The following is a 25,085-nucleotide window of genomic DNA, read 5'->3' as shown; positions in this document are numbered from 1 at the left end:
AAATGGACCTCAGCTGTCCGGAAGAAGCTGTTTACACCAGGTAATAACATCTGTCTTATGAGACAACAGTAGCTGACAGTTTGGCAGAGCAATCCCGCGACAAACTGGCGCTATTTTACCAAGAAAGACGCAGCTTAATGGGTCGCATTTAATGCCGAATTTACAAAAAGGGCCAAAAGAATTTGAATTTCCGATAGCGGTTTCAAAAAGTTTCTCCTCACTCAACAACTCTTCAAATTGCAACGTTTTCTAAGGGAGTCTGGGGTTTCGACTGACACGTATCTGCTGCTTTTATAAATACGAAAACCAAATAAATTAATAAGCATTGTAACAGCGTGACTAAATATTTAGAGCAGCTGGCTCTGCGGTCCCTTTTCAACGCTCCACTTGGATCGTGATGGAGGAGAAACTGAACTCGGAGCGCAGGAGCTTTGTGGCCTTCATGAGGACGATCTGTGTGTCAGCTTCTTCTTCTGTGGACACACAAACGAGAGAGAGATTTTACTCAAAGTCGTAGTTTACAATCATCTTACACTGCATCAGCACTAAATTATCCAAGAACAAAAAGACAATTCTCAGATTTCAGCTTCTTAGTGTGAGTATATTCTTTGACAGTGAACCGAGTATCTTTTAGAGTTGTGGTTGAAACAAGACGTTTGAGGGCCGTTATCTCCAGCTCTGGGAAACACTGATGGCCATTTTTATCATCTGTGTTGAGGAGATAAGCAGTGCTGGTTGAGTCTCTACCTGCGGCCACATGGACCGAGAGTAAAGAGCGAGTCATGTTGAGGCTCCACATGTGCAGGCTGTGGACGGCGGTGACTCCTCTCACAGACAGCAGCAGCTCTCTCACAGTGTTGATGTGGACGTCCCGAGGAGTGCCTGCGGGGAAAAAAAACAAAGCCGACGCTCGGTGTCACGAACGCACAACCTGCAGTCAGCGAAAAGGATATTTTCATAACAAACACCCGGTGTTTACCTTCCATCAGTATTCTGAAGACGTCCTTTGTGATGGGAAGTGTCGTTCCAACGACGAGCACCGAGAACAGGAACGTGCAAATCGGATCTGCTATTTTATATTCCGGCTGTGAGGAAAACAGAAACACTGTTATTACAAATAATAGAAACAAGAGTAGGGGATAAAGGTTTACTAGCTCTAGTGTTTTGGCTGTCACTGACCCAGAAGTGGATGACGGTGGCAGCCAGCAGGACTCCGACACTTTGCACCAGGTCTCCCACCACGTGAATGAACGCCGCCCTCACGCTGGCGTTGCCGTGATGGTGTCCGTGCCCCTGGCGCTGTTCGTCCCCCTGCAGCCGGCCGGAGGGAAAGCCGTGACTGTGGCCGTGTGAGGCTCCGGACTGATGGAGGATCAGGACCATCCTGAACGAGTCCAAACTGCTTCAGAAGAACATCTGATAGACCAAACAAGAATAATAGTGTCGCGTGAGCTCGTCGTACTCACAGGACGTTGACTCCCACAGCACAGCCTGAGGTTATGAGCATGATCTGACTGTCGATGTCGTAGTCTCCGTCGCTGATCCTCTGTACGGCTGAGAGGACCAACACTGCCGTCACAGCCCAGATGGACACAACTGACAGCAACATGCCCAGAATCTCTGTTCAACACAACAACTGACAAGTTATACGAGACGCAGCATGTCGACTAGACCTTTGCTACATATTTTCTTGAGTTGCGTTTTATCCAACATGTTAGAGAAATCCCCTTTTAAATCCCAAATGTTAAAAGGAATCTCTGAGCTCTCCTCTCGCTGGTCAACGCCTCCAAATCCAGCGCGACGGGGTGTTTATTCCTCCAGGAGGTCGGGCTCTGAGCGAGGTCACCACACAGCCGAGAGATTGACGTCAACCTCATCTCACTTTCCATTTATCTAAAAAGACAGATTCCACGCCATTCTGATCTCACCTGCTCGATGCCACCCGAATGTCATGCTGTGCGTCTGCGGCCTGGAGGAGATCCACAGAGAGAAGATGCTGATCATGATGCTGCCGAAGTCAGTCAGCAGATGTGCTGCATCCGTCATGATGGCCAGACTGCCAGCGGCGTATCCACCTGCAGAGACGAGAGATGGCGACTGCAGACTGTCAACAGAAGGACGTATGTGTGCGAGAGCTCAGAGGGGAGGGTTTATGTACTTTCTACTGTGACTTTCTCCTAAACCCCATTACAAACACTAACCAGGATCTGTTTTCACTGTCCAGCTGCCTGAATAAAAGATCATGGTCAAGTCAGATTACAACTGTGTTTCAAATAAACTCATTAACAGGGTTCATACGGCTGTTTGACCCTCGTATTGTCCCCCCATTTACTACGCACCTTTTATCCTCCGGGTCAAATTGACCCGGTCTTTTTTGACTGCTTATAACGCATAACCAAATGTTTTTGTTTCCCCTTTTTGGTGAACATATATCTTACATATCTAACATATATTTTACACTTATTTTTTATAATTTATGGTACGATAGACCTAATTTACATAAAGTTACACCTAATTTTTGAGTAAAAATAAGCAGAAATTCTGAATTATTTTCACTATGGTTATGATCACCGGCACAAAAGTCGATGGAATATCACAGACTGGTATATGTCAAAGTTTAGTCAGGTTTTTTTTTTTTTAAAAACATTTCATTTTTTTGAATGGGGGCAAATAGTCACACCTGTTGCCCTACCGGGTCAGTTTGACCCGGTCTTTGTTTGACTGTTTTATAAAGCATGAACTATAAAATGATAACACAATTCTGTTACACCTTTTAGTCAACTAGTTTCCAACACTTTACCACACATTATACATTCATTTTTTCATTGTATGGTATATTATGCCTCATTTCCATGAAATTATACCTATTTGAGTAAAAAATCAAGAATTATGAATTATTTTGACTATAGTGTAAAATTATCGAAACATTCTGTGTTACATATTTTTAACCAACTTGATTCAACTCAATAACACATATTTTAAACTTCTTTTGCATCTCTTATTCTTTTTATTATGCTTAATTTATGAACAATAAATCCTCATTTACATGAAATTATACCATATTTTTTAATAAAATAAGCAGAATTAACTAATCATTTTGGATAACCAAGGACTGGTATATGTCAACCATTAGCCAGGATGTCCCCAGGTCAAAATTAACTGATGTAATATAATTTATTAACAAGAGATGACAAATAAATATGAATCGCAAAGCACATTTGTTTCAAAACCTCGCCGAGCTTCTTTAGAGAAAAACAAACAGAGAAACTGTGTGTGGGTCTGTAGCTTTGTAGTTTTGTGTGTGTGTAAGTGTGTGTGTGTGTGTGTGTGTGAGAAAGTGTAAGTGAGTGAGAGTTAGTGGTCATGGTGTGCGTGTGTGTGCGTGCGTGTTTGTGCGTGTGTGTGTAGCCACATGTAGGCAGATCAGACATTGCGATGAAATCAAGTTTACACATCTGTCGCTTTGAAGTTGTGTGTGTGTGTGTGTCCACATGTGTGGTTGTGTGTCTGTGTATGTGCACGTGTTTATGTATATGTGTGTAGCGCCATGTAGGTTGATCAGAAGACAAGATGAAATCAGGTTCAAATATCTATAGTTTTGAAGATTTGTGTGTGTGTGTTGGTGAGTGTGTGTGAGTATCAATGAGTGTCAGTGAGTGTCAGTGAGTATTAGAGGTCATTGTGTGTGTGTGGGGGTGTGTGTGTTTATTTTCATTGTGCTGGAAAGCGTAATAGTGTGACCCATTGCACCACTAAATGTGGCCGGGTCAAACTGACCCAGGAAGACCACAGGTGCTATAAATTTTGATAAAACACACATAAATTAAAGAAAAAAGTCATAATTAATTTTACTTGCAAAGAGCATAGTGGGGAATCATCCATGTAATTTTCAGGAAATTATACGGAAGAAAACCAAAGTTATGATAAATTAACTTTTGAAGTCGGGTCAAAAAGACCCGAGGACAACACAAGGGTTAAGAGTGAAACTCAAGCACTTTCAAGGTACCAACAATTTCCAGATTTGCAAAGCTAATCAAGTATACAACAACCTTGAACATAACAGATGATATTAAGCATTTTAATACTTTTTCACTAACCCAGCATTAAGTATCATCATCATTTATGACACAGATGCTTTTTTCATCTCACCAATCACCTCTCCGGTCATGAAGACGAGGCTGACGGCGCAGGCGACGTAAAGCTTCCTTCTGGCCAAACGTCTGGTGTCGCTCTCAGCCCCCGACATCGAGTCCGTCTCCCGGCAGAGCCGCCAATCCGGCTGCCACAGGCCGTCCACGCTGGAGGCATCGTCACTGAACTCTGATGCAGAGTCGGAATATTTGTCACCTGGAGCGCTTGTCCTGAGAGAAGACAGAGCTGTGACTGGTTTCCCAACAAATCACTGAATGACTGGGAGGATAAAAAGAATGAATACGTACCATTCAAGAGGCTCCAAATGAGCCTCAATCAGTTGTTGTTTCTCTGAATCTGTCGATAACTCCATATCCTCAGGAGACTTCGCCTCATTGACTCCCTTTAAGTTGAACTAGTTTTTAAGTGAATCTCGCCACCTGCTCTCACATGTGTTATCTGACAAGGGTGGAGCACAACAGGAGCCAATGGCAGGTCACTAACAGCAAACAGTTCAAAAAAAAATACGAGACAACTTTATGGCATTCAGTATCACCCATGTTTATTTGATCTGACACGTTCTACAGAGCATAATAGTTTGGAAAAACATGTAAAGATTGAAAGAAAGGAAAAAATACCCAGGAATGTTTGAGCTAAAACATGATAAATCTTTGAAGAAACATTCAAACCTGAAGACGAAGAAAAAAAAATGTAAAATCCCCCCAAAAATGTGTTCAGGCACTTTTGTGAAGTTTTGTCACGAATGATTTCTGTAACTCAACATATACAAAACTGACTTTTAAATAAGAGTGTGGGGATTGTTTAAACTTTACTTTGTAGTCCAAGAACAAAACAGATCAAATGATAAAAATGATGCTCTCACACACACGCACACACACATCAGATTTGTACAAACTGTAACCCGATGAACCACAAAGCATCACGCTCCTCCACCCAGCACAGACAGAAGTAAAAATGTAAACATGATGAAAGATGACATAATTTAAGGCGTTATCTTAATATACACTTAATTTGTCATAAAACCTCAGATCAAAAATATATCTCTAAATTTACATAAAAACACAATTCTTGCATTGAGCATAACATCACGATACATACAGTGGATATATAAACGGAGGTTTTGACACATCTGGATCAGGGAAAATAGGAAAATTGGCTATAAATCAAGTGAGTACGCTGACTTGTTGTCAAGTGAAGCAATTAGAAGTACTGGTTTGAGTGACAAGTGTGGGAAATTGCTGTTGACAGTGGTGCGGGAGGTTTGTCAGTACCTAAAAATGTTTTGATTTTAACTTGAGGTCACCTTAATGGCAGGTACAGCCAACGAAACAGCAGCACAACTAGTCTGAACTGGTTCACTATGTTGGGAAATACATTTATTCACTTTCTTTACAAGAGTTGGATGACCAGATTTTCTCTCACGACTCCAGAATGTTAGCATTACGGGTATATTTTTGAACAAGGCTAGCTTCCCCTCCCTTGCTTTCGGTCATTATGCTAAGCTAGGCTAATCACCTCCTGGTTTCAGCTCCGCACACTTTGCCACATTCATGTCATAATGGAGATGTCTTGACAAATCCAGGAGGTGAGTTTTAGAGGTGTTGGTGGGTGTGTTGTCTTACAGTCAGGCTGGCTGTTAGCCCCTGAGCTAAGCTAATAACGCTCCGTCTCCAGGGTGCACTTTATCACAATACTTCATGAGCAGAAGTTAGCTGCTCCTTCATTGTGCGCATGCTTTATTGGCCCACAGTGCAGAAGATCGGATAATTTTATACCCGTCAAGTCAAATGTTTCTGGCTTCATGATCATTGAGCAGCTTTCATAGGAATGATGGGGGCTCCGTCTCCGAAGCTGCATCCACATATCCTCTTTAAGATCAGTGGAGGGGACATGTGACCCAGTTTCAAACTGGTAAATACTGTTAAGGTCAGATTCAATCAGAAGTACAAAATAATGACAAAACACAATAGTTTTAAGACTCACAATCATGCAACTATCTTGAGTTGCACAATGATGTAAAGAGTCAAAAATCTGAATCTCATCCATCCTCCAGAAAGAAAGTGAACATGTTTCCCCTCAGTGTTTAATCATTCCTGTCATTTCGATCAGCATTATTTGAATAATTCTCACCAGGCTATTTACAGGCAGTGGACACAGCTGACATCCAAACATTTAAAATAAACCTTGTGTAGTAATACATTTTACATCTGAGGAATATGGCTGAATCATTTCGTTTAGCCCTTTGTTTTGTTTTGTTTTGTTTTGTTTCTACAATTTAGAACATTTCTGAAGTCTCCGAGTGGTTGACCTTTAGTGACCTGAAAAACCTGAACCAGCCTTTAATGTTGCATTTTAAAATATATCTAAAACATTTCAGACCCAAGAGTTATCTTGAGCTGGAGTGTTCTCAGACCATTGTGGCAACTTCAGGATTTTAAACATGAATGTGGGATATTAAAGTGCATGTGAAAAATAGTCAGAGCCTTGATGCATGGCGTTGTCGTTTCTAACTGCAGTCCAGATTCAAAGAATATAAAGTTAAAAAAACAATAAATATGAGATTTGATCAAAGACAAACCCATTGGCACTTAAAAAAACTAACTATGGCACAATCAAGTCGCTGTTTGATTCATTCAAACAAAAATGCCTCTGAGATAAATATGTTTTCTGCAAGTCAGACAAAGTCTCTGAGGAAAACAACCACATTCAAAAACCATAGTTTATACACATCATCATTCACTTTGAAAATACAAACGCTGATGACGACATGGTTTCATCAAGTCCAGACTGTGAAGGACCCAACTCACTCATTTATGGATGGATCAGGGGCTCGAGGTGCCGTTGGTCGCGTGAGGCTGAATCACAATTGGTGCATTCTCACCTGGAAGTGTGAAAAACAGTTTTTTAGATTAAACCTACAGTTTCTGTACTTTTTATACTTTGATTTATTTCTCAGTAAAAGCTGCGAAACATTCTAATTAATCTGGAATGATGGACAGACAGCTTCTTCAGCTTGCTTCTTTCTCTAAATTCAAATGATCAGATGAATATCTTTGGCTTTTAAATTTGTTGGTTGGACCAAAAGTGCAACTTGAGCTTGCTGGAAATTGTGTTTTGTGGCTCCAGAGAAAGCTGATGTCCCTCGGTGGCTAAGGTGCATTGTGGGTAATTTATGTCCACTGGTCGGCATAGCATTCATATAACATATTTAAAAATGCCAGCTCAAAATCGTTACTGCAGAACAAGAAATATATCGCCTTTTTTTATTCCACACTTTCTTCTTTCTTTACCAAACCTAGCACTACATTACCCACAATGCAACTGTGACCACTGAGTGACATCACTGGCAGTAATTTATCAGATAACCAGCTGCTTCCTCTGGAGCCACAAAAGACTTTGTACTACCTTTTTTATTAGTCCTGCTCAAGACTTGTAAACACCCATGTGTAAAATTGATGGAGTTACATTTTAAGGTAGCAAACAAGCTCATAAAACAAAACAGTGTAACAGTTTTAAGACCTTGTCAAAACAGGGTAAGTACATATAAAAATTCTAGAGATACCTTATCATAGATTATGTGGTACACAGCATTGAGGAGCAAGACAAAAACAACAGCTTGAGCAAATAAGCATCACAAGAAGTGTTCAAATCAGTATCAGTCGCAACTTCAGGTAGCACAGGTTGTTTTAAGTGCAGTTGATCAAGATCAGTGGTTCACCTGCTCTCAAACACAATGTAATGGGTAAAGCTGATAACACATAATAATGTGCTTTTTCCTTATAAAATCTTCTCTGAAGTCAACTCCCAAATTAATTTGGGATCCCAGTACTCAGATTGAAAACCACTGCTCTTGATATTTTCATTTTGAAACACTATTCTTTCTGCTGAGCTCACTATTGATAACATTAGCAACAGCAATAACTGTAAGCAAGCAAAGTTATTAGTAAGTTATAAGAAATATGAGTCCAAAAAAAAAAGTCAGCACCTGTATCTATTGCTTTCTGCCTTATGCAGCACTTATAGGAAAGATGTTAATACAATGAAGTGAAAGTCAAGTGAAAGTATTAGTGTGTGACCCTTTTAGATACACAGACCACGTGAGCCAGCCTGTTAGAAGCTGTTAACATGAACTCTTCCACAGTGAAACTGCTTCAGGTTCTGCCAGATAAGCAATGCAGCACAAAGCGGCAGTCAGCTGAGGACAGGTAAACTTTACCTGCAGTGTCACTGGGGCTTGGCTGAATAACTATTACATGGTCACCTGCTGTGGAACAAAATTTTACATTGAGCAAACGCACACACAATAACATCAAACTGTATTTGTTTTCATGATAATCAAACTGACCTTAAAAGGCAACACAATTTCATACGGTTTAATTTTTTCCCCCCACATTTGGCGGACCCTGCCACCTTTATAGCTAAAGTGTTTCTTGATCGATTCATAATTTGGAATTGAAACAAAATCCACCTCTAAGTCCCACTATTTAACATGTTACATCATGTTTGTTTAGTAAGAGATTATGTGCCGACTGTGTCTTGACCACAAAAAAGGAAGTGTCTCTCTGAACACATTACAGCTGCAGCCGTTAGTACTTGGGGGCATATTTGGCCATCATTACCACTGGCCAGAGACGGCAGATTTAATTACTCTTACCTCAGAAAGCAACAGATCAGAATGTATTTGAAAAATGCAAACTGCAAGCTTTTGAAATCTACTGATTATCAGCTGATTAAGCAGCTTTTAGTTTCTATTTAACATCTGATGAAAGAGATCAACTGGATAATGTAACACAGGGTTTTCTCAGAAGTGAAACAGCCCCGGAGGATATCCTTTTAATTTCTGTGCAAAAAAGCCCAAAGAACAAAGTCTCTCACCTGCATCCTGGTCCTCGAGGTCCTCAGGGTCAATATAGACAAAATTGTCTTCCTCTTCTGAAGTTTTACACTTCCCACAGCAGAAACAACAGCAGCAGCAGCAGCAGCAGCAGGTGAAGATACTGCAGCACACGAAGAGGGCCTGAAAACGAAGAAACTACTGTCAGATACATGTTCTCGTTGTAGACAGGATTTAACATAACTTCCAAATTCAAGTCCATGCTGAAACACAGCTACAACAAGTGGCAAATGAAAACAGCATTTTCATTTAGTTCTCACTTGTAGGCTATTTAAATCCAAATCCCACTCTTCCTACCTTGAACCAACACCTCGACATGAGGAAGTAGTATTTGGCGCCCTCCTCCCCAAACTGCTCGGCAGCGTAGAGGCCCATGGATCCATACTCGTCGTAGATCTTCCGTTTGTTTTCATCACTGAGGATGGAGTTGGCGTTATTGATCTCCTTGAATTTCTCAGCAGCTTCTGGGTTGTCGGGGTTCTTGTCAGGGTGATGCCTCAACGCCAGTTTCCTGGAAACAAGTGTGTTAGAAATTATGCAGTTGTGTTTTGCACTGGTTGGTAAAGAATTGCAGTTATCCGTTGTGCCAGACTTTGTTATCCAATTTAAAGCACTCTTCAGACTGCACTATAGCAGAGACAAACTCTTCAAACTTTATCCAGACAGGACTACTGAAGCTTGTGACAGATGCCCTCAGATGCCCTGCAATCTGACACACATGTTCTGGACATGCTCCAAATTGTCCAACTGCTGGTAATCATCCTTTAAATCCATTTCTGACATCCTAGGTATATCTGCAAGTCCTTTGCCACAGATAGCTACTTTTGGAGTGCATCTTGATGAACTTGTAACCATATCTTTGCAGGAAAATCTTATAGCTTTTTTCATCCTTGATTGCACACAGAAAAATCCTTCTCTTATGGAAATCCTCCCAGCCACCCTCCTTTAAATCCTGGCTACATGAGTTATTATTTCTACTGAAACTGGAGAAAATGTATACAGGAATATGAAAATGTGACTCTCTTTGGATGTATTGTTTACTGCAACTGTGAATCAATAAAACATTTTTTTTTTTAAAGTAAGACTAAGACTAACAACATGTATAGGGCTTATTTTAGTAAACCTGCTAAACATGTTTTAATGGAATTTGCCATTTGTATCCTTGCAAAGACTGGAAATAAAAAGTCAAATTCACACTCAAAACAAAAGGGGATATCAGTTGCCAACTGTAGCTGCGGTTACTAAACAAATAACAAGTTAAGAAAAAACATGTATGATTTAACACATCCCTTTTAGTGTCGACTCAACGGTGAATGCACAGAATCATGTTTTCTTATGAACACACCTGTATGCCTTTTTGATGTCTTCTGGAGTTGCTCCTTTCTCCAGACCCAGGACTTTGTACAAGCTGTCCCCTGCTGTTGACATTTTACGCTGAGCTCTGTTTGGGTCCTCCATGATTCGGGCTGTGACTGTTGTGAAATGAAAAGGACAAAAACACTTTCTAACATGTCCTGACACGGGGTACTTTAACGAGTCATGCGTTGGGCTTGACAGTAAATAAACCCCAATAATCGTGTGTTAACTATGCTGACGGTTCAGACAACTGATATATCTGATTGTTATCAATATTGCTCACAGGAAGGAAATACACAGAATGACTCAGATGTTTAACTAAGTTAGTCACAACATGTTAAACCCTGAGGGGCCAAGTCACGACAAACTGCTAACGGACTGCTAGCTAACTTTAGCGGGACCGCAAGAGGACGAAGTTATACGGAAAAACGTACGTACCAGACAAATAAATATCGTAGCTTTTGGTTGAATCATAGAGTCCGGAATATGTATGTTGACTGTCTTAAAGTCTGCCACTAAAATTGAAGCTGGCACACCGTCTCCTCTGTTGAAACTTCTCTGCTCGTAAACCGGAGGCAACTTCACAGCAGCCGCAGCGGGGAGAGGGAAGTTTGAAACAGGAAGTAATGTTGTTACGTCATCAGTGCGCGACGGCTATTCAAATACCCAGGATGTAAACATTAAAGGAGCAGGTTTATTTGTATTAAAATAATCACTATTAAGTGTTTTTCTCTGTTTCCAGACACATTTTTTATGTTCAGCACTAAAAGTTATATATAGAGCGCACTTAAATATCAAAATCATTTTCTGGAAATAAATGTATTTTAGTATGAAAATATAGGTAAAAGTAAATTAAACATATTTTTACCTACTATCTACTTTTGTCAATTATCGTATCTGATTATCAGAATCCGTTTGATTTTTTAAATCTGATTGCTGATCAAATAGATGAATAATAAAATGCACTTCTTACTTTTAATTCTAATTTCTCTTCTTGTATTATGCAATCTGCAAAGACTTAGACTTAGACTTAGACTTAGCTTTATTGATCCTTTTGGGATGACTCCCGCAAGGAAATTGAATTTCCAGCAGCTTACACGTAGAAAAAAGGAGAGGTATAAAAATACAGTATAAATAGACAATAAACTCTTAGACAGTATAAGATAAACAATAAAACTCTTAGAATAAAAAGTAAACAATAAACTCTTAGAATGAACAGTAAACAGTAAACTCTTTGCTATATATATAAGAAAACAAAATCAAATAAGATAAATAAATGTAACTGTAGAAAACTGTATAGGGGATAAGTACAGATAAATAGGATAAAATATGGGCACTAAGGCAGTAACTTATAACTAGTATTTGCAAATGAATTTAGTTAATAAAAGGTATAGTGTTTACCTCCAACATGTGGTGGAGTGGTAGTATAAAACTGCAGAAAAGGCTTGAGGCTATACTAAAAGGCTAATTTGCAATAAAGAACTATAATTGCAGTAATGAAAAAATAACTAGAAAAGAAAATGTGTTCACTATTGACAAAAATCATCGTTGGACTGTTGGTGAATAAGGCATATCTAAAATAATGATCAACATTTGTGCAAGACAAATACTTTTCCAAAAACAGTGTGTTGTCAGATTGCTTGACATAAATCACATACACTTCAGAGCAATTACCTTTTACTGCAGCTCTTTTAGACTTAGTTTTCTGATTCTGTTGAATCACATTGATGATGATCTTCCCCTTCTCCATTTTTTTTTTTTTTGGCCTGCATGTGCCAAGGAGCCACTGCAATCTCCTCCAGGTTGAATGTCCTCAGTGAGACTGTCTGGTCTTAAAAACACTAGTGAGAAAGCCTTCAACAGGTCTGCTTTGTACTGTGAATGGAAAATGCAAAGCAATAATCCGACTTGGTTACAAAGATGCAAATACAGGAGATGTGTCAAAACTAATATTCATCGATTTTGGAGGGTGGCAGTGCTGGATTGTCACTTGACATGAGGCAGCATGTTCACATGCAGAGACGAACAAACGCAGCTGGGGTGTGATTTCTGTTTGAATTCTCACCTGAAGGCTGCTAGAGCGGAGGAGGCTGCCACACAGAACCGCAGTCACATTCAATTCTATATTTTTCTGCATTAGTTTTAACTTGTTTAGAGCACCACAAGGAGCATTATAGCCTTTTTTTAACATATGTGTATGAGTGTAGAAATTGACTGCACAAAGATCCATGGTGGAACATTTATTCAACATACTGATGAATTATGTTTCATTTAGTACCCACCATCTTGCGAGAAGATGAGTGGGATCCAATGATAAAGTGTCCCCCCCCCCCCCCCCCCCCCCCCAACTCCGCCTCTGATTGGTCGGCTTCATTGGTTACATTCCTGGTCATATTCTTTTGGGGATATCTTCACAGGCGGAAACCAGAGCACCTGGAGTAAACCTACACAAGAGGACCTCTGAGCCTTCGTGGTGTCTTAGGAGAGGGTCTTCTGCTGTTCCTTAGGGGTCATTCATCCTTATTCAACCACCAAGTGTGATCTATGATAAAGCGTCCAAAATGGGACTTTACATGGGGTTCAATTCCCTCCTAGGGAACCTGCATATAAAAATCCTCTTATTTGGGAGGGGGGGATATCATCATGGGGAAAACCGAATGACCTGGCAGAGGAGGCTGGTGTTTTTGCCTATAAACCATCTGCAGTAATTGTGTGAAGATTGCTTTGTTCTCTGCATGAGGAGGAGGAGGAGGGCTCAGAAGCATGCAGGTTTTCAGCTGCCAGGTTGATACTGTAGTCCTGTATTCTGATAGTCTTCTTGCTTTTAAGCTTTTAATTTTCCCTCTTCTCAGCCTCCTTTTTAGCCTAAAGTTTGTAATCCTGTGCAAGACACACTTATCCTTTCTGCACCCTGTGACTTCCCTCGTGAGGCACCTTGCAATTGAATCTCTATGGAATGTGACAGCACACAATGCCCAACGATCCCATTCACTATTTCAACTATAATAGGCTATTATATTACACACACTGAGACACCCTTAGCAGCAAACAACACTGTATAACAGAGCTTTCTGGGGGGGGACGCTGCACACAAATCAAGTAAGAAAACCATATCCTTTGCTTGAATTTAAAGAAAAAGGTTGAAAAAATGGACTAAAATCACATTCTCTCCATCTAGACTTTGCACAATGGACCAAAGTTTCAGAAGATATGACGTGCTGCAGAGAAACCTGAGAGTGTTAAACCAAAAGGAGGAGAGGGATCTGCAGCAGAAGCTAAACATGTTGGACAAACAGTACAGGCACACTCGCAAAATACTTCGTCAGAGAACAGACTCACTGCTGAAACAACAGAGACAAGTCACCATTGTGAAAGTCTGTGAGCCTAAAGCAACAGTCGGCATCGCTATGAAAGAGATCGGAGAACACAATGATGCAGAGATGCACCTAAGAGGCATTCAAACATTTGAAGGCAGAAGATCATACTCCAGCAAATCCCAGTACCCCATCCAGGAATCTGAACTGGTGGAGCAGAGCCGGTCGATATCAGCACCACCGCTTTCAACCAAACCCGCCAGTTCAGTGAGACACACGGGCAACATCCAGAGCAGACTGTCCCTCATGCAGATGAAAAACATTGCAACAATTGACTCAATCTCAGAAAAAGAGCTGGCCAGGCAACAGCAGAAAGCCCGAGAGGAACTGGAGAGGCTGAGACAGCTGCAGAGGGAAGCTTTACACAAGAGGGTGACGGCGTTTATAGAGAAGCTAAGGGACAAAAGCAACATGCAGCTACACGTGGAACCTCCATAGAGAAACTCAAAAGTTTGCTTTTAACTCAGTTTAATAACTCAACAGTTGTAACACCAAGAGGAAACATTTAACAGTGTTAATAAAAAAACATTTAGAATGACATTTTAATGAAAATATATGTACAAAATGTCATTATTTCTGAATGAATTACACAATATTCCCCATCTTCTTCATGGTGATCAAAGCTTTGTGCACAGGAGTCTCCTTTAGCAGGCTGCAGTTTTTCTTCCACTCTGGAGAATCAGGAAGCTTCTCGTCTGCAAACAAGTTCATATTCAAAGTTAAGGCACATTTGAAAATGTAAAGTTGGTGATTTCCTGTTCAGACTTGCTTTTTTTAAATCTTTCCATGCATAACTTTCCTGTATGTCTCCATATATTTGTCTATTATTTTATTATTGAGAACAAACTTATTTAACAGGGCTGCAGTGATTATTTTCATCCTGCATTTATTCTATTCAATTTCTTGTTTTCATAGATGATGTGTTTAGTCTATTAAAAGCAGGTTTCAAGTGCAACTGTGGCAGATGTATGGGTCATGACGTCACAAACACAAGATTGCAGCACACACATCGGGGATATTTTGGAAACATTTTTGTACAGTGGGAGGAAATGGAGCTGGGTTGTCCATCTTTATATAGCCGTCAATTAGAGTCAGGAAACTCCTGAGGTATAAAAAAATTCCTACCTTCAGATTCAAAGTGGACTCGTGTGGGAAGACTTCTGGTGTGGTCAGAGTAGTCCAGCGTGCAGAGAACAGCCGTCTTCTGTTTGGGCACGTTGAACATCAACACCAGTATTGAACACAACACGTTACTCTCCATCACTTGCACAGACTTATGGAGTTCCTGTAAACAAGCAGGAGGAGAGGGTCGGCGTGTTATTCTACAATATTTTGCTTAGACAAATGACGTTTTCCTTTCTTTGTTCACAGATTAGTTTTTCAGAAAGGTGCAAAAATCACTTTCCAAATAAACAGGACAACAATTTTGGTGTGCTTAAAGGACGAAGCTATCATTTTTTTAGTCTATAAAAGGTTAGACAAAGTAAGGTAATGGCCATAATAATTTCTCAGAGCCAAAGTTGACATATCTGAGTTGACATAATATAATTATTAACTGAAAAATAAAAGCAAAAATAACAAACTGGCACCTTCACAAGCTCCAGTTGCTGCTTTCGGGCTGCAAAGGCGTTGAGATGTCGGCTGAGCGTGTCCAGAAAAGTTCTTATGTTTGTCTGCAGGTTGTTCTGCTCAGCCAGGCTGTTCAAGGGAATAAACGGGGGAACGTTGTGGCGACTGATCCTCAGCGTCGGCTTTAGGTCTATCTCCAGGTTGTAGGTTTCTAAGAAGACACCGTCGTAGGCGGTCGCCAGAGACACGCACACTCCTTTACCTTGACGAGTCTTTATGACGTCGTACCCGCCTGGTGACATCAGTGAAGAAAAAATAGCGAGACATATTATAAAACTGGATTAATGACAACATCTCACTGTCAAAACTGCAACTGTGTGAATGACACAAACAAAGACAAAGTAATTAAGCAACTTGTAGTGAGTACCAATGGTGTGATGAGCATACAGAAGGTCTTCCAGTTGTGTATGCCTGGCCATCAGTTGCAGTAGTTGTGAGTGCTCCGAGTCTTGCTCCATTTCTTCCTCCTCTTCTTCTTCATTTGTCGACTGTTTGTCCAAAGATGCTCTCAGTTTCTGGAGATGCTGCGGCAGGATGGTGTAATCAGCCACAGAGTAATATAACACATTTCTAATGTAATAACTGTAATAAAAGAGTTGAGAATGACTTGTGATGGAACTTATTCATACTTTTGGGGTTCTGTGCTTGACTATTTCCAGTTTCTGCAAATTAACACTTTCACTCCATATATTTGACAACTTAAGCTACTTTGCAAATTCAGATTATTCAGTGCTTACTGGCTGTTACTCGTGACATCAGATAGTGTCGTGGACACCAAGAACACAGCGGGGTGAACACTTACAGAGAAAAGGAATGCTGCGTCAGAGCCAGAGTACTGCAGTGCATTTAAAAATGAATCTATTTTTATCTCCAATCAGAAACAAAAATCAAAGATTATGATAAATGGAGAAATGCTGATTACAGGCACAGACAATTGGTTTACCTCTTATATGTATTGCAGTTAAAATAAAGTAATCCAAAAATGTATCACTTTGGCTCAAATAACTAGTGACTAAGATTATTAAATAAAAGTAGTGGAATAAAAATGACAATGTTTGCCTCCACAATTTGGGGAACTGGAGTATAAAGTAGCAGAAAATGGAAACACTCAAGTGAAGTAAAAGTACCTCAAAATTGTACTTAAGTAAATTACTTGGGGTAAATGTAACTTAGTTGCATTCCACCAGAAGATAAAGGTAAAGCAGCTGTACAAAATGCATTAGTTTAAGCTAAGTGTAATTACCTGATAATCTGACAACAAAGAGGATATCAGCAGCTGTTTTCTTAAAGTAAACAAAGATTGTTTGTCATCACATCCTGTCACCAACAAAAGGAGACATGTCCTCCTTGGTCACAACGAAATGTCATCACATTTATAACTGAACAGTGTCAGCTCACATTCATTCAAACCCTGCTGTGATCATCAAGTCATCCCACCTTGTGTGTCTCGATCTCTGCCTTCAGCTGGTCTCTCTGGGCCCTCAGCGCTTCAACTTTAGCCTTCAGCTCCTTCACACGACTCTGCTGCTGAGGTTGAGTTTTGCGGCTTCTCGCTTTAACTTCCAGCAGACTCAGCTGACTCAAAACACCTGCAGATGAGCAAATACTCGCCTTAACGCTCCGAAGACAGAAGTGGAAGTTGTGAAAATGACGCTCAAAAACCGTTAGCGCTAGCTAGCTTTAGCTAACGAGCACCACAATAAAACTCCTTAACAAGCTAGCTAGCGAGCAGTGAATACAATCGAAGTAAGCTAAGGAGCATTAGCACGCTAGCTTTCAACAGTCCGAGTTACCTGTCGCAGACGCCCCTGCCATGTTTAGCACGTCTTTTTCTTCTTTATGGTGTGTGAAATGATGAAGCTTCTCCGGTGAAAACACCCGCTACAAGCTGCGGATGTTTTGAATTCGGCGGCTCTTGCGTCATCACGTTGTGCCCCGCCCATGCGTCAAACCCGGAAGCGAATTCAAAACAATCTGTGATCTCATGGAGCGTGAGGCGTGAGATTAGGTAAGTGGTGGGTAAACTTAATGCTTTCTGAACACAGCAAGGGAACCAAAAATATAAATATTGTACTGTCCACACAATGAGCCTATTTTAACATATTCTGTTCTTGTTTTTAGCCATAAAGACATTCAAACAGGTAGTTTTAACTAACGTGGCACTCTTGAATGTCTCAGTAAGCAGCATGGTACTACTGACAGTGAGCCTCACCCGGATATCCACGGTGCATGCGCGTAAAGGTGAGTATGTCTCCGTTTGTTTATGTCGTTGCCACTGCACTGCATTCTTACACATGTGGTTTGTTTTTATCTCTGTTCATATTTCCTCACATTCAATGAGGTTAAGCAGCTCCAGGTCGAGATTTAAGGGTCACTAAGTGTAGTGTGGCTTTATTTCCCACACATTCCACATTTGAATCAGCTGAGGAGTAGCACTATTAGTTATTTATGGCTATCAAAGATAAAAAAAGAAGTTACAACAGCAGTGTCTGCAAGTGAGGTAAGTCACCTCCTGCATTATTCCTTCCTGTGGTACCTAACTGTGAGTTTAAAGGGACATTATTGTGTGCTGTCTCCTATGATTATGTCTGGGTTAATAATTGATAAACAAGTATGTTGACAGGAGATTAATTTGAGTTGTTTTTCAAGTAGAAATGCAGATCATTCTCTGGCTTCTCAAATATGAGGAATTGCTTGTTTTCTTTGTTTTCTATCACTTTAAACTGATTACATTGACGTTTTGGGCTGTTATTCAGACAAAACAATGCATTTAAATGTGTCAAATTGGACTCAAGAAATGGCAAAGGGATTTACACTATTTTCTGACATTTAAAAGACCAGTTTGAGGACCACAGTTGTTGGGTTAATTGAGAAAATAATGGTCATAATAAACAATAGTGAGAATTATCATGATTTGCAGCCCTAGTTTGAGGGAATGTTATAATACATTATTGTTATCAGGATTATCATCATTATTGGTTACTTTGCAGAGTATTTTCTTAATTAAACCCTGTGTATTTGATATATAAGAAAACAAATTAAGACATCTGATCAGAAGTTGTTTGAGTTGAACGTGATGCGTCAGTTCAAAACACAAAGATTATGTGCTTATTATCGGGCAAGACAAAGAAAACCGGACAATCCTCGCATCTGAGCGACTGAAACCAGAAAAAGTTTGACATCTATGCGTGAAAAATGACAAGAAACTTAAATTATGTGGTTGTCAAAATAGTTGCAAGCAAAGTTTTTGTCAATTCCTTGATAAACTACTTGTTTCAGCTCTGAAAATAGATTCTAATCTCTCGAAGTGATTGAACTAGCCTCTAATCATCTAACAATTTAACCAGAATCTGACTTTCTGGTTAGATATAGGTTAAATAAAATAATTGTAAATAACAGTATGTGGGCAAAGACAAACAACAGTAACATGGATTTCAAAGTAATGTTTCCTCTCTTAGTTATTTCTATCTTTTCTGCTTTTGACCTTCAAAGCCCTCAGAGAGTGTTGTGGCTGCGTGTTGTAATACACATGAAGTCAGCAGGTGGCAGAGTAGCAGAGCAGCTCCTCCCCTCACCAAACCAGCAGTCAGTATTTTTGGAACAGCACAACCAGGGGAAAGTTGACACAGGGGTTGTTTGACCTCGGTTTGTTTCCACAGGCTGCGGCAAACACTTCAGTTTAGGTCACGGCAGTCGTTTCTGCTCCCGTCTGTCTGTTTGAGGAGGAACAAAAAAAGCTGTGAGGGGAATCTGGGGAATGAGGAGTGTGCATACCACGCTACCTGTCAACAAACTGATTTCTTGGTGATAAAAAGAGTGCAAGCTCCAGATTATTGCAGCTGAATGTCAGCAAAGTGCGCTTTCTCACACACACGCACACAGACATTTAATCAGTGTATTCCACTTCAAGGCCGTTGGACTCCTCTGACTGATGGGTGTGGACAAAGACGCTTCCCACCCGTCTGACTGTGCGACTGCAGGAGAACCAAATCTTCTCCGACTGCAGCCGAGGCTTAAAGACAATCAGGATGGACCCGTCCGACCAGAAGCTCTTCACTGTTGTAGACTTTGTGATATTTGGGGTCCTGCTCGCCGCCTCTTTGGGCATCGGGCTGTACCACGCGCTCTCAGGGGGCCGTCAGCGCACCACACAGGAGTTCTTGATGGCAGACAGGAGCATGAAATGTCTCCCCGTTTCGCTGTCGCTCATCGCCTCATTCCAGTCCGCCGTGGCGATCATCGGGGTGCCGGCAGAAATCTACACTCACGGCACTCAGTACTGGTTCATCGGCTGCGCCTACATTCTGGGCCTCCTCATTCCCGCCCATGTTTTCATTCCAATATTGTACAGGCTGCGGCTCTCCAGCGCTTATCAGGTACGAGGAAGCAGTTTTATTGTCGCGGTTAACCTGGATTTGATATTTATGTTGTTTATCCTGCCTGACCCGCAGCTCTGTTGTCGTTTGGTTTCACAGTATCTTGAGCTGCGCTTCAGCAAACCAGTGCGCATCTGTGGAACTTTGACCTTCATCTTTCAGATGGTGGGTGCAACACGGAAACCTCACCCGTGCGTGAAGTCGACTGCACAGCTTCATGACTAAATCTGCCCACCATCTCCTCTAAAGCTCGCTATTTGATTATATCGTGTTTGATTGATCAGAGACACAAAAAACTGCAGGATATTTGTCAGAATAATGTATTAATTCATCATTCGCAGACAGGAGTTGCTGCCTTTGTCACGCTAAAATAATTGTAATCTTTGTCTTTGTCTGTTTCTCTGCTCCAGGTGATCTATATGGGCGTTTGCGTGTACACTCCAGCCTTTGCTCTTAACGCAGGTAAGATAAGTTCACATGTTTTCCTCTGACTGCGTCATTTTCAAAAATGTGAGATCTGCGGTTCAGTGTGTGTGTCTGTGTTTTCTTTCAGTTACCGGATTTGAGTTATGGGGAACAGTGCTGGCCACTGGACTCGTGTGCACCTTATACACAACAATAGTGAGTTATTATAAATCATACGGCAGTTTGTCTTTGAACTTGGAACAGGTTTCCCCCGAAACACTATAGAATTACACTTTACTTAGTCAAAACTGAAATACGGTATGTTTCCTCTCAGACAAAATGTCTTGTGAATGAATCGATGATTTTAGAGGATTAAACATGCATTAAGTTAAAGTGTAAGTGTGACGGTTGAGTGTTCAATGAGACAGATATTGGAGAAACAGAATATATCGGCGTGCATCGCAGTGATTCCCACGTGTCTTTGCTGTTCTCGACAGGGGGGTCTGAAGGCCGTCATCTGGACGGACGTGTTTCAGACCCTCGTGATGTTTGCAGGGCAGCTGGCTGTCATCGTGGTGGGAGTGCAGAAGACTGGAGGAGTGTCTGAGGTCTGGAGGAAAGTGTGGGAGGGAAACCGCATCTCTGCTCTCGAGTGAGTCCGTCGGCGGGGAAGTGTGCGCGCAAACGCGTCGTTGTTTAACCAGTTCTCGGCGGGGATTGGCTGTGTAAATAGCAACTCGCAGAAAAAAGCAGATTTTCTCCCGCTTTCATGAGGATTTTAGTCCTTGAGTCAACTTCCCGCCAGAGGAATACAATGATTGATGTATGCTTCTGCTCTGAACACGCACGTGTACCGTTTCCCGTCTTCTCCTAAAAGTGGTGAATTGTAGTGTTTTTACATAATTGGTTTCACGCATTTTCGCTAAATTTCTCCTCACGCAGCGCTCGACATTCCTACTCTAAGTTCACTGTTCAACCTTTCACCAGCATCAGCATCAAGAAGCATGTGGCTTTATTTTGCAATCATTAAAGACGCAACGGCTAATTTCTCTTTGTTTTAGCATTTCAAGCAAGGAGGAATAAGCCACTTAAAGCAGATTCTATATTTTGTGTTGTGACTAGAATCCTGCGGGTTTCTTTGCTTCAGATGCTTTAAAGCGCAGGTTTTTTGTTTGTTACACCTCAGATAACAGTGATTATAAATCTGCTGTCGTGGAGGTTTGTTCTGAAGTATCATCTGTATTCTCTCTCTTTGGGTTCAGCCTGAACCCGGACCCTACAGAGAGACACACCTTCTGGACTCTGGGGGTCGGCGGGGTCTTCCTCATGCTGTCCCTGTATGGCGTGAACCAGGCTCAGGTCCAAAGATATCTCAGCGCGCGCACAGAGAAAGACGCCGTCAGGTACACAGAAAGCATTAAAAGCTCGATACTGACAGATATATATCGCTTTTATTTTCAAATTTTTACACCTCATCTATTAATGTGCGCGTGGTTTTGGCCGTCACCACAGTAATAAGTGACACTTTCGCTCCACTCCCACCTCTCCGCAGGTCTTGCTACATGGTGTTTCCTTCCCTGCAGCTGGCTCTGGCTCTGAGCTGTGTGATGGGACTGGTCATGTTCGCGTGCTACTGCGGAGAAGATCACTCCAGCAAACTGGGCACCGCTTCAAGGGACGCTGTGAGTTTCAGTGTGCCATCGGCCGAAACGTCTGCACCATGTTTTGGGAAACGGCGTTTCCTCTTTTCTAGCTTTCACTGCTTCCTTGATCTCAAAGAGACGCGTAGGAGTGATGAAAGTTAAGTTCCTGAAAAGAAGCCTCCGAGCACACGCACATAACAGGAAGCAGAGGCGCTATTAGAACATTTACATATTTTTCTGTCAGACCTTCTGGCACATTGGGCTCATTATGTAAATGTGCTGCTGCCCCGACAGTACATTGTCAGATTTGTATGTTATCGTTCATGCAAAACAAACTCGCCGGTGTTTTCCGCAGATGGTGATTTCCTTTGTGATGGACATGCTGCAAGGTCTACCTGGACTACCCGGACTGTTCATTGCGTGTTTATTCAGCGCAGCGCTCAGGTACAGAACATTCCCCAGCGACCCCTTGATTTGTTTTTTTTTGTCTTTAAAACCCTTCCAGTCCAGAGCGAAGGAGAAAATTATGACATAAAACACCATCATTGTTGGATAAAAGTTGAAGTTATGGATAGAATGCCGTCATGTTTGGTAGTATGCTGAGTTTTGAAGACGTTGTTAATGTTTTTTTGTTTTTTTTTGCCTTTATCTTGCACAGCACCATCTCTTCTGCTTTCAACTCTTTGGCCACCGTGACGATGGAAGACCTCATCAAGCCACACTTCCCCGCCATGACGGAGGCGAGAGCGACCCTGCTGTCCAAAGCATTAGGTAAGCTCCCTGAGGTTCAAACCCGGCAATGCACGATACAAAGCTGCGCGATAACGACGCGGTTGTTCTGTAACTTTTTGTGTTTTCTTCTTTAAGCGATGTCCTACGGGCTGCTGTGTCTGGCCATGGCCTATCTCACCCATCTAATGGGCGATTCGGTTCTGCAGGTTAAGCTCCCAGCTTTAATGATCAGATAATAACCAACATTCCTCACCGAAGCTGCGCTAACTGTTCATATGTTTGAACTCCAGGTGGCTTTGAAAATCTTCGGGATGGTCGGCGGTCCGATTCTCGGTCTTTTTTGTCTCGGGATATTCTTCCCTTGGGCCAACTCCACTGTAAGTTAAACCTCGTCAGCGAGATCTGTCCCAGAGTTAGTCATGAGACATGTAACAATAAAGAAAACTTGCGATATGACTTCACCTGTATCTGTTAAGTTTTTTGTCGTCCTGTTGTCTCCAGGGAGCGTTAGCAGGTCTCGGGGCCGGCCTGGCTGTGGCTTTCTGGGTCGGCATCGGGAGCATCGTCACTCGAAGCTCCGGCACGAAATCGCTGCTGCCCGCCTGTGGAGTCGTCCTGCTGTCGGACAACACGACCACGGCCATCCAGACTGCACTCGGCAACGTCACTCTGAGGTATCAGACGCGCACAACACGGCGTGGCGTGTTTTCCTACTGTGGTCATTTTCTGAGTTTTGATGTCTTTCTTCCTCTCTAGTCGACCTTCTGGACTGAAGAGGTTCTATTCATTGTCCTACATGTGGTACAGTGCATTCAACTGCTCCACAGTCATTCTAATCGGCCTGATCATCAGCTTCCTCACAGGTGGGCGAGCTCTCAGACACGTAGTGCAGAACGTTTCTTTGTTTATCTATACATTCTTTTAAACTCTGTATATTTTAGGCCCTATGAAAGCGGAAGATGTGACGCCAGGAACTGTCTATCCCCTGTTGGGGAAACTGCTCTGTTTTCTACCTGAGCGTCACAAAAAGAAGCTCTGCGGTGTGACTCCTCAGGTACAGACGGTACGTAGCAGAGCGGCTCCACGGATTGTAAAGCTGCTTGTTTTTCCTAATAACTTTTGGGATTCCCCGACATTTCTTTGTGCACCATGCGAGTTTTGAGTTTCCACTGAAATATCTTTAAAAACTCTTACTTTATTGTCTACTTTATTATTTTATTTCATTGTCTACTTTACTTTTTTTATTTATATCCTCTTATCTTTATCTCTTGTTTCCATTCATGCTGTATTTCTATTTCCACTTTGCATGGAGCATCTGGAACAAAAACAATTTCCTCGCTGGGATTAATAAAGTATTCTGATTCTGAAAACCTGCGTGATCTTAAACCGCCCAACCTTCCTTACTTGTAACCGTTTTAAATAACTTTTTTAACATTTAATATTAAGATTTAGTTATTTTAATCATAACTTTTCTTCATAACTTCATTTGCATTTTGTGAACAAACTGAATGACCAAATTGTTAGTCCGTAAAAATATGATATTTTTCATTCAAAGATTAAAAAAAACCGGGGATATATGAAGGCTATCTCACAAGCTAGCTTATATATATATATTTACCTTTTTTTAATGATCTTTCACTCATTCTTACAGCTGTCAGCACAACAAAGGCAACCTCCTCACCACAAAGAAAGCAACGGACTGGGTTTGTCACAAGAGGACGGACAGTCACAGGAAGAGACAGACGCTTTTCTTCCTCGTTTTTTGGAGTGCGAGACGGCCGTGTGACGTCGCTGTCGCGCGTCTGGCCGGACGAACGGTTAAAGAGTCTTCACGCGAGGCACCTCCACTGAATGCATTTTAGTTTCTGGGGTTGTTGCCTTTGCATTGTGAAGGTAGTTTGAATTTGCACTGCCGAACGCTGCAGCAAACAACGTTTTACTACAGTTTTCAGAGACTTGAGTGCAGCTGAGCCTGTTTCAGTTCAATATATTCATGTCAACTTCAGGTGCGTGATCACAGAATCATGTAAAGAAAACTGCACTACATTGTTTTATGAGAATTACTGGATGCCGTTTACAACAACTTTAAATGAATTTACATTTACAGTTATGTAAATGCATGTGAAAATGTGTATTTGGGTACGGTTAACTGCTGCTGTGTGCGAGACGACTTTTGGAGAATGTATGAGTACATTTTGTCTGTACTGCAGCTGAAACGCAGAAAGAAACTCTTTTTATAAGAAGGATTAAAGATTTTGTAGATAAACATTTGCATTGTAAAGGATTTACTCTACTAATAATAATTCAGCTGAATCATTTTCACACTTGGTCATCTGACACTCAAGGTCTGGAGTTTAATGAGAAATGTTGGAGTTGACCAGATGGGGAGCGTTTAATGAGATTTGCTGTGGAGTTGCATTACAGGAAGTGTAGGCAACACAAACACGCAGGTCACCAAACCCATGATAAGTCCCAGGATTATGTCTGGCAGGGATGATGTAAATAACATCACACGGGTAGAGAC

General features: G+C 41.4%; 4 protein-coding genes across 12 annotated transcripts; 1 reads left to right on the top strand and 3 right to left on the bottom strand.

Annotated features, from left to right (window-relative positions):
• Positions 1–163: 163 nt before the first annotated feature.
• On the bottom strand, positions 164–4,435 carry LOC115566421 (zinc transporter 2-like). Its single transcript, XM_030392285.1, has 7 exons — positions 4,150–4,435; positions 1,929–2,075; positions 1,467–1,620; positions 1,180–1,384; positions 980–1,085; positions 748–882; positions 164–473 (listed from the first exon to the last, which is right to left on the bottom strand). Exons 1-7 carry the CDS (start codon positions 4,244–4,246, stop codon positions 376–378), a joined length of 942 nt encoding a protein of 313 aa, XP_030248145.1. The 5' UTR covers positions 4,247–4,435; the 3' UTR covers positions 164–375.
• A 236-nt stretch (positions 4,436–4,671) lies between these two features.
• dnajc5gb (DnaJ (Hsp40) homolog, subfamily C, member 5 gamma b) lies at positions 4,672–11,025 on the bottom strand. Of its 3 annotated transcripts, none has more exons than XM_030391440.1 (6): positions 10,841–11,025; positions 10,392–10,518; positions 9,344–9,557; positions 9,028–9,169; positions 8,369–8,416; positions 4,672–7,033 (listed from the first exon to the last, which is right to left on the bottom strand). In XM_030391440.1, the coding sequence occupies exons 2-6, from the start codon at positions 10,502–10,504 to the stop codon at positions 6,975–6,977; spliced, it is 576 nt and encodes a 191-aa protein (XP_030247300.1). In that variant the 5' UTR covers positions 10,505–10,518; positions 10,841–11,025; the 3' UTR covers positions 4,672–6,974. The 3 variants fall into 3 exon arrangements, with proteins under 3 accessions (XP_030247300.1, XP_030247301.1, XP_030247302.1); XM_030391441.1 differs by having other exon boundaries at positions 8,369–8,413; XM_030391442.1 differs by lacking the exon at positions 8,369–8,416.
• A 3,202-nt stretch (positions 11,026–14,227) lies between these two features.
• cenpo (centromere protein O) lies at positions 14,228–17,354 on the bottom strand. 2 transcript variants are annotated; one of them, XM_030391439.1, is made up of 6 exons: positions 17,199–17,354; positions 16,843–16,994; positions 15,773–15,929; positions 15,366–15,637; positions 14,902–15,061; positions 14,228–14,471 (listed from the first exon to the last, which is right to left on the bottom strand). In XM_030391439.1, exons 1-6 carry the CDS (start codon positions 17,218–17,220, stop codon positions 14,362–14,364), a joined length of 873 nt encoding a protein of 290 aa, XP_030247299.1. In that variant the 5' UTR covers positions 17,221–17,354; the 3' UTR covers positions 14,228–14,361. The 2 variants fall into 2 exon arrangements, with proteins under 2 accessions (XP_030247299.1, XP_030247297.1); XM_030391437.1 differs by having other exon boundaries at positions 16,843–17,000; positions 17,196–17,333.
• slc5a6b (solute carrier family 5 member 6) lies at positions 17,348–24,829 on the top strand. 6 transcript variants are annotated; one of them, XM_030391432.1, is made up of 17 exons: positions 17,348–17,420; positions 17,527–17,646; positions 19,316–19,781; positions 19,881–19,946; positions 20,192–20,243; positions 20,335–20,402; positions 20,684–20,838; positions 21,449–21,589; positions 21,739–21,868; positions 22,185–22,273; positions 22,488–22,600; positions 22,697–22,767; positions 22,852–22,938; positions 23,063–23,235; positions 23,318–23,424; positions 23,503–23,624; positions 24,213–24,829. In XM_030391432.1, the coding sequence occupies exons 3-17, from the start codon at positions 19,434–19,436 to the stop codon at positions 24,345–24,347; spliced, it is 1,857 nt and encodes a 618-aa protein (XP_030247292.1). In that variant the 5' UTR covers positions 17,348–17,420; positions 17,527–17,646; positions 19,316–19,433; the 3' UTR covers positions 24,348–24,829. The 6 variants fall into 6 exon arrangements, with proteins under 6 accessions (XP_030247292.1, XP_030247293.1, XP_030247291.1 ...); XM_030391433.1 differs by having other exon boundaries at positions 17,365–17,413; positions 17,584–17,646; XM_030391434.1 differs by having other exon boundaries at positions 17,393–17,420; positions 17,584–17,646.
• The last annotated feature ends 256 nt before the right edge of the window (positions 24,830–25,085 follow it).

This window comes from Sparus aurata, chromosome 16, assembly GCF_900880675.1.
Source record: "Sparus aurata chromosome 16, fSpaAur1.1, whole genome shotgun sequence".
NCBI classification, from domain to species: Eukaryota; Metazoa; Chordata; class Actinopteri; order Spariformes; family Sparidae; genus Sparus; species Sparus aurata.
Note: the sequence above shows the minus strand (reverse complement) of the source record. Positions and strands in the feature narration are given on the sequence as shown.

Coding starts and splice junctions, on each gene's coding strand:
- dnajc5gb (XM_030391440.1), bottom strand. CDS start 10,504: ATGGAGGACCCAAACAGAGCTCAGCGTAAAATGTCAACAGCAGGGGAC. Junction 9,170..9,343: donor TGTCGAGGTGTTGGTTCAAG/GTAGGAAGAGTG, acceptor CTTCGTTTTCAG/GCCCTCTTCGTGTGCTGCAG. Junction 8,417..9,027: donor CCTCGAGGACCAGGATGCAG/GTGAGAGACTTT, acceptor TTTGTTCCACAG/CAGGTGACCATGTAATAGTT.
- LOC115566421 (XM_030392285.1), bottom strand. CDS start 4,246: ATGTCGGGGGCTGAGAGCGACACCAGACGTTTGGCCAGAAGGAAGCTT. Junction 1,621..1,928: donor ATTCGGGTGGCATCGAGCAG/GTGAGATCAGAA, acceptor TGTGTTGAACAG/AGATTCTGGGCATGTTGCTG. Junction 1,385..1,466: donor GCTGTGGGAGTCAACGTCCT/GTGAGTACGACG, acceptor GGACTCGTTCAG/GATGGTCCTGATCCTCCATC.
- slc5a6b (XM_030391432.1), top strand. CDS start 19,434: ATGGACCCGTCCGACCAGAAGCTCTTCACTGTTGTAGACTTTGTGATA. Junction 20,839..21,448: donor AACCGCATCTCTGCTCTCGA/GTGAGTCCGTCG, acceptor CTTTGGGTTCAG/CCTGAACCCGGACCCTACAG. Junction 23,425..23,502: donor GATCATCAGCTTCCTCACAG/GTGGGCGAGCTC, acceptor TGTATATTTTAG/GCCCTATGAAAGCGGAAGAT.
- cenpo (XM_030391437.1), bottom strand. CDS start 17,220: ATGGCAGGGGCGTCTGCGACAGGTA. Junction 17,001..17,195: donor AGGGGCGTCTGCGACAGGTA/ACTCGGACTGTT, acceptor GTATTTGCTCAT/CTGCAGGTGTTTTGAGTCAG. Junction 15,930..16,842: donor CAGAGATCGAGACACACAAG/GTGGGATGACTT, acceptor ATCCTGCCGCAG/CATCTCCAGAAACTGAGAGC.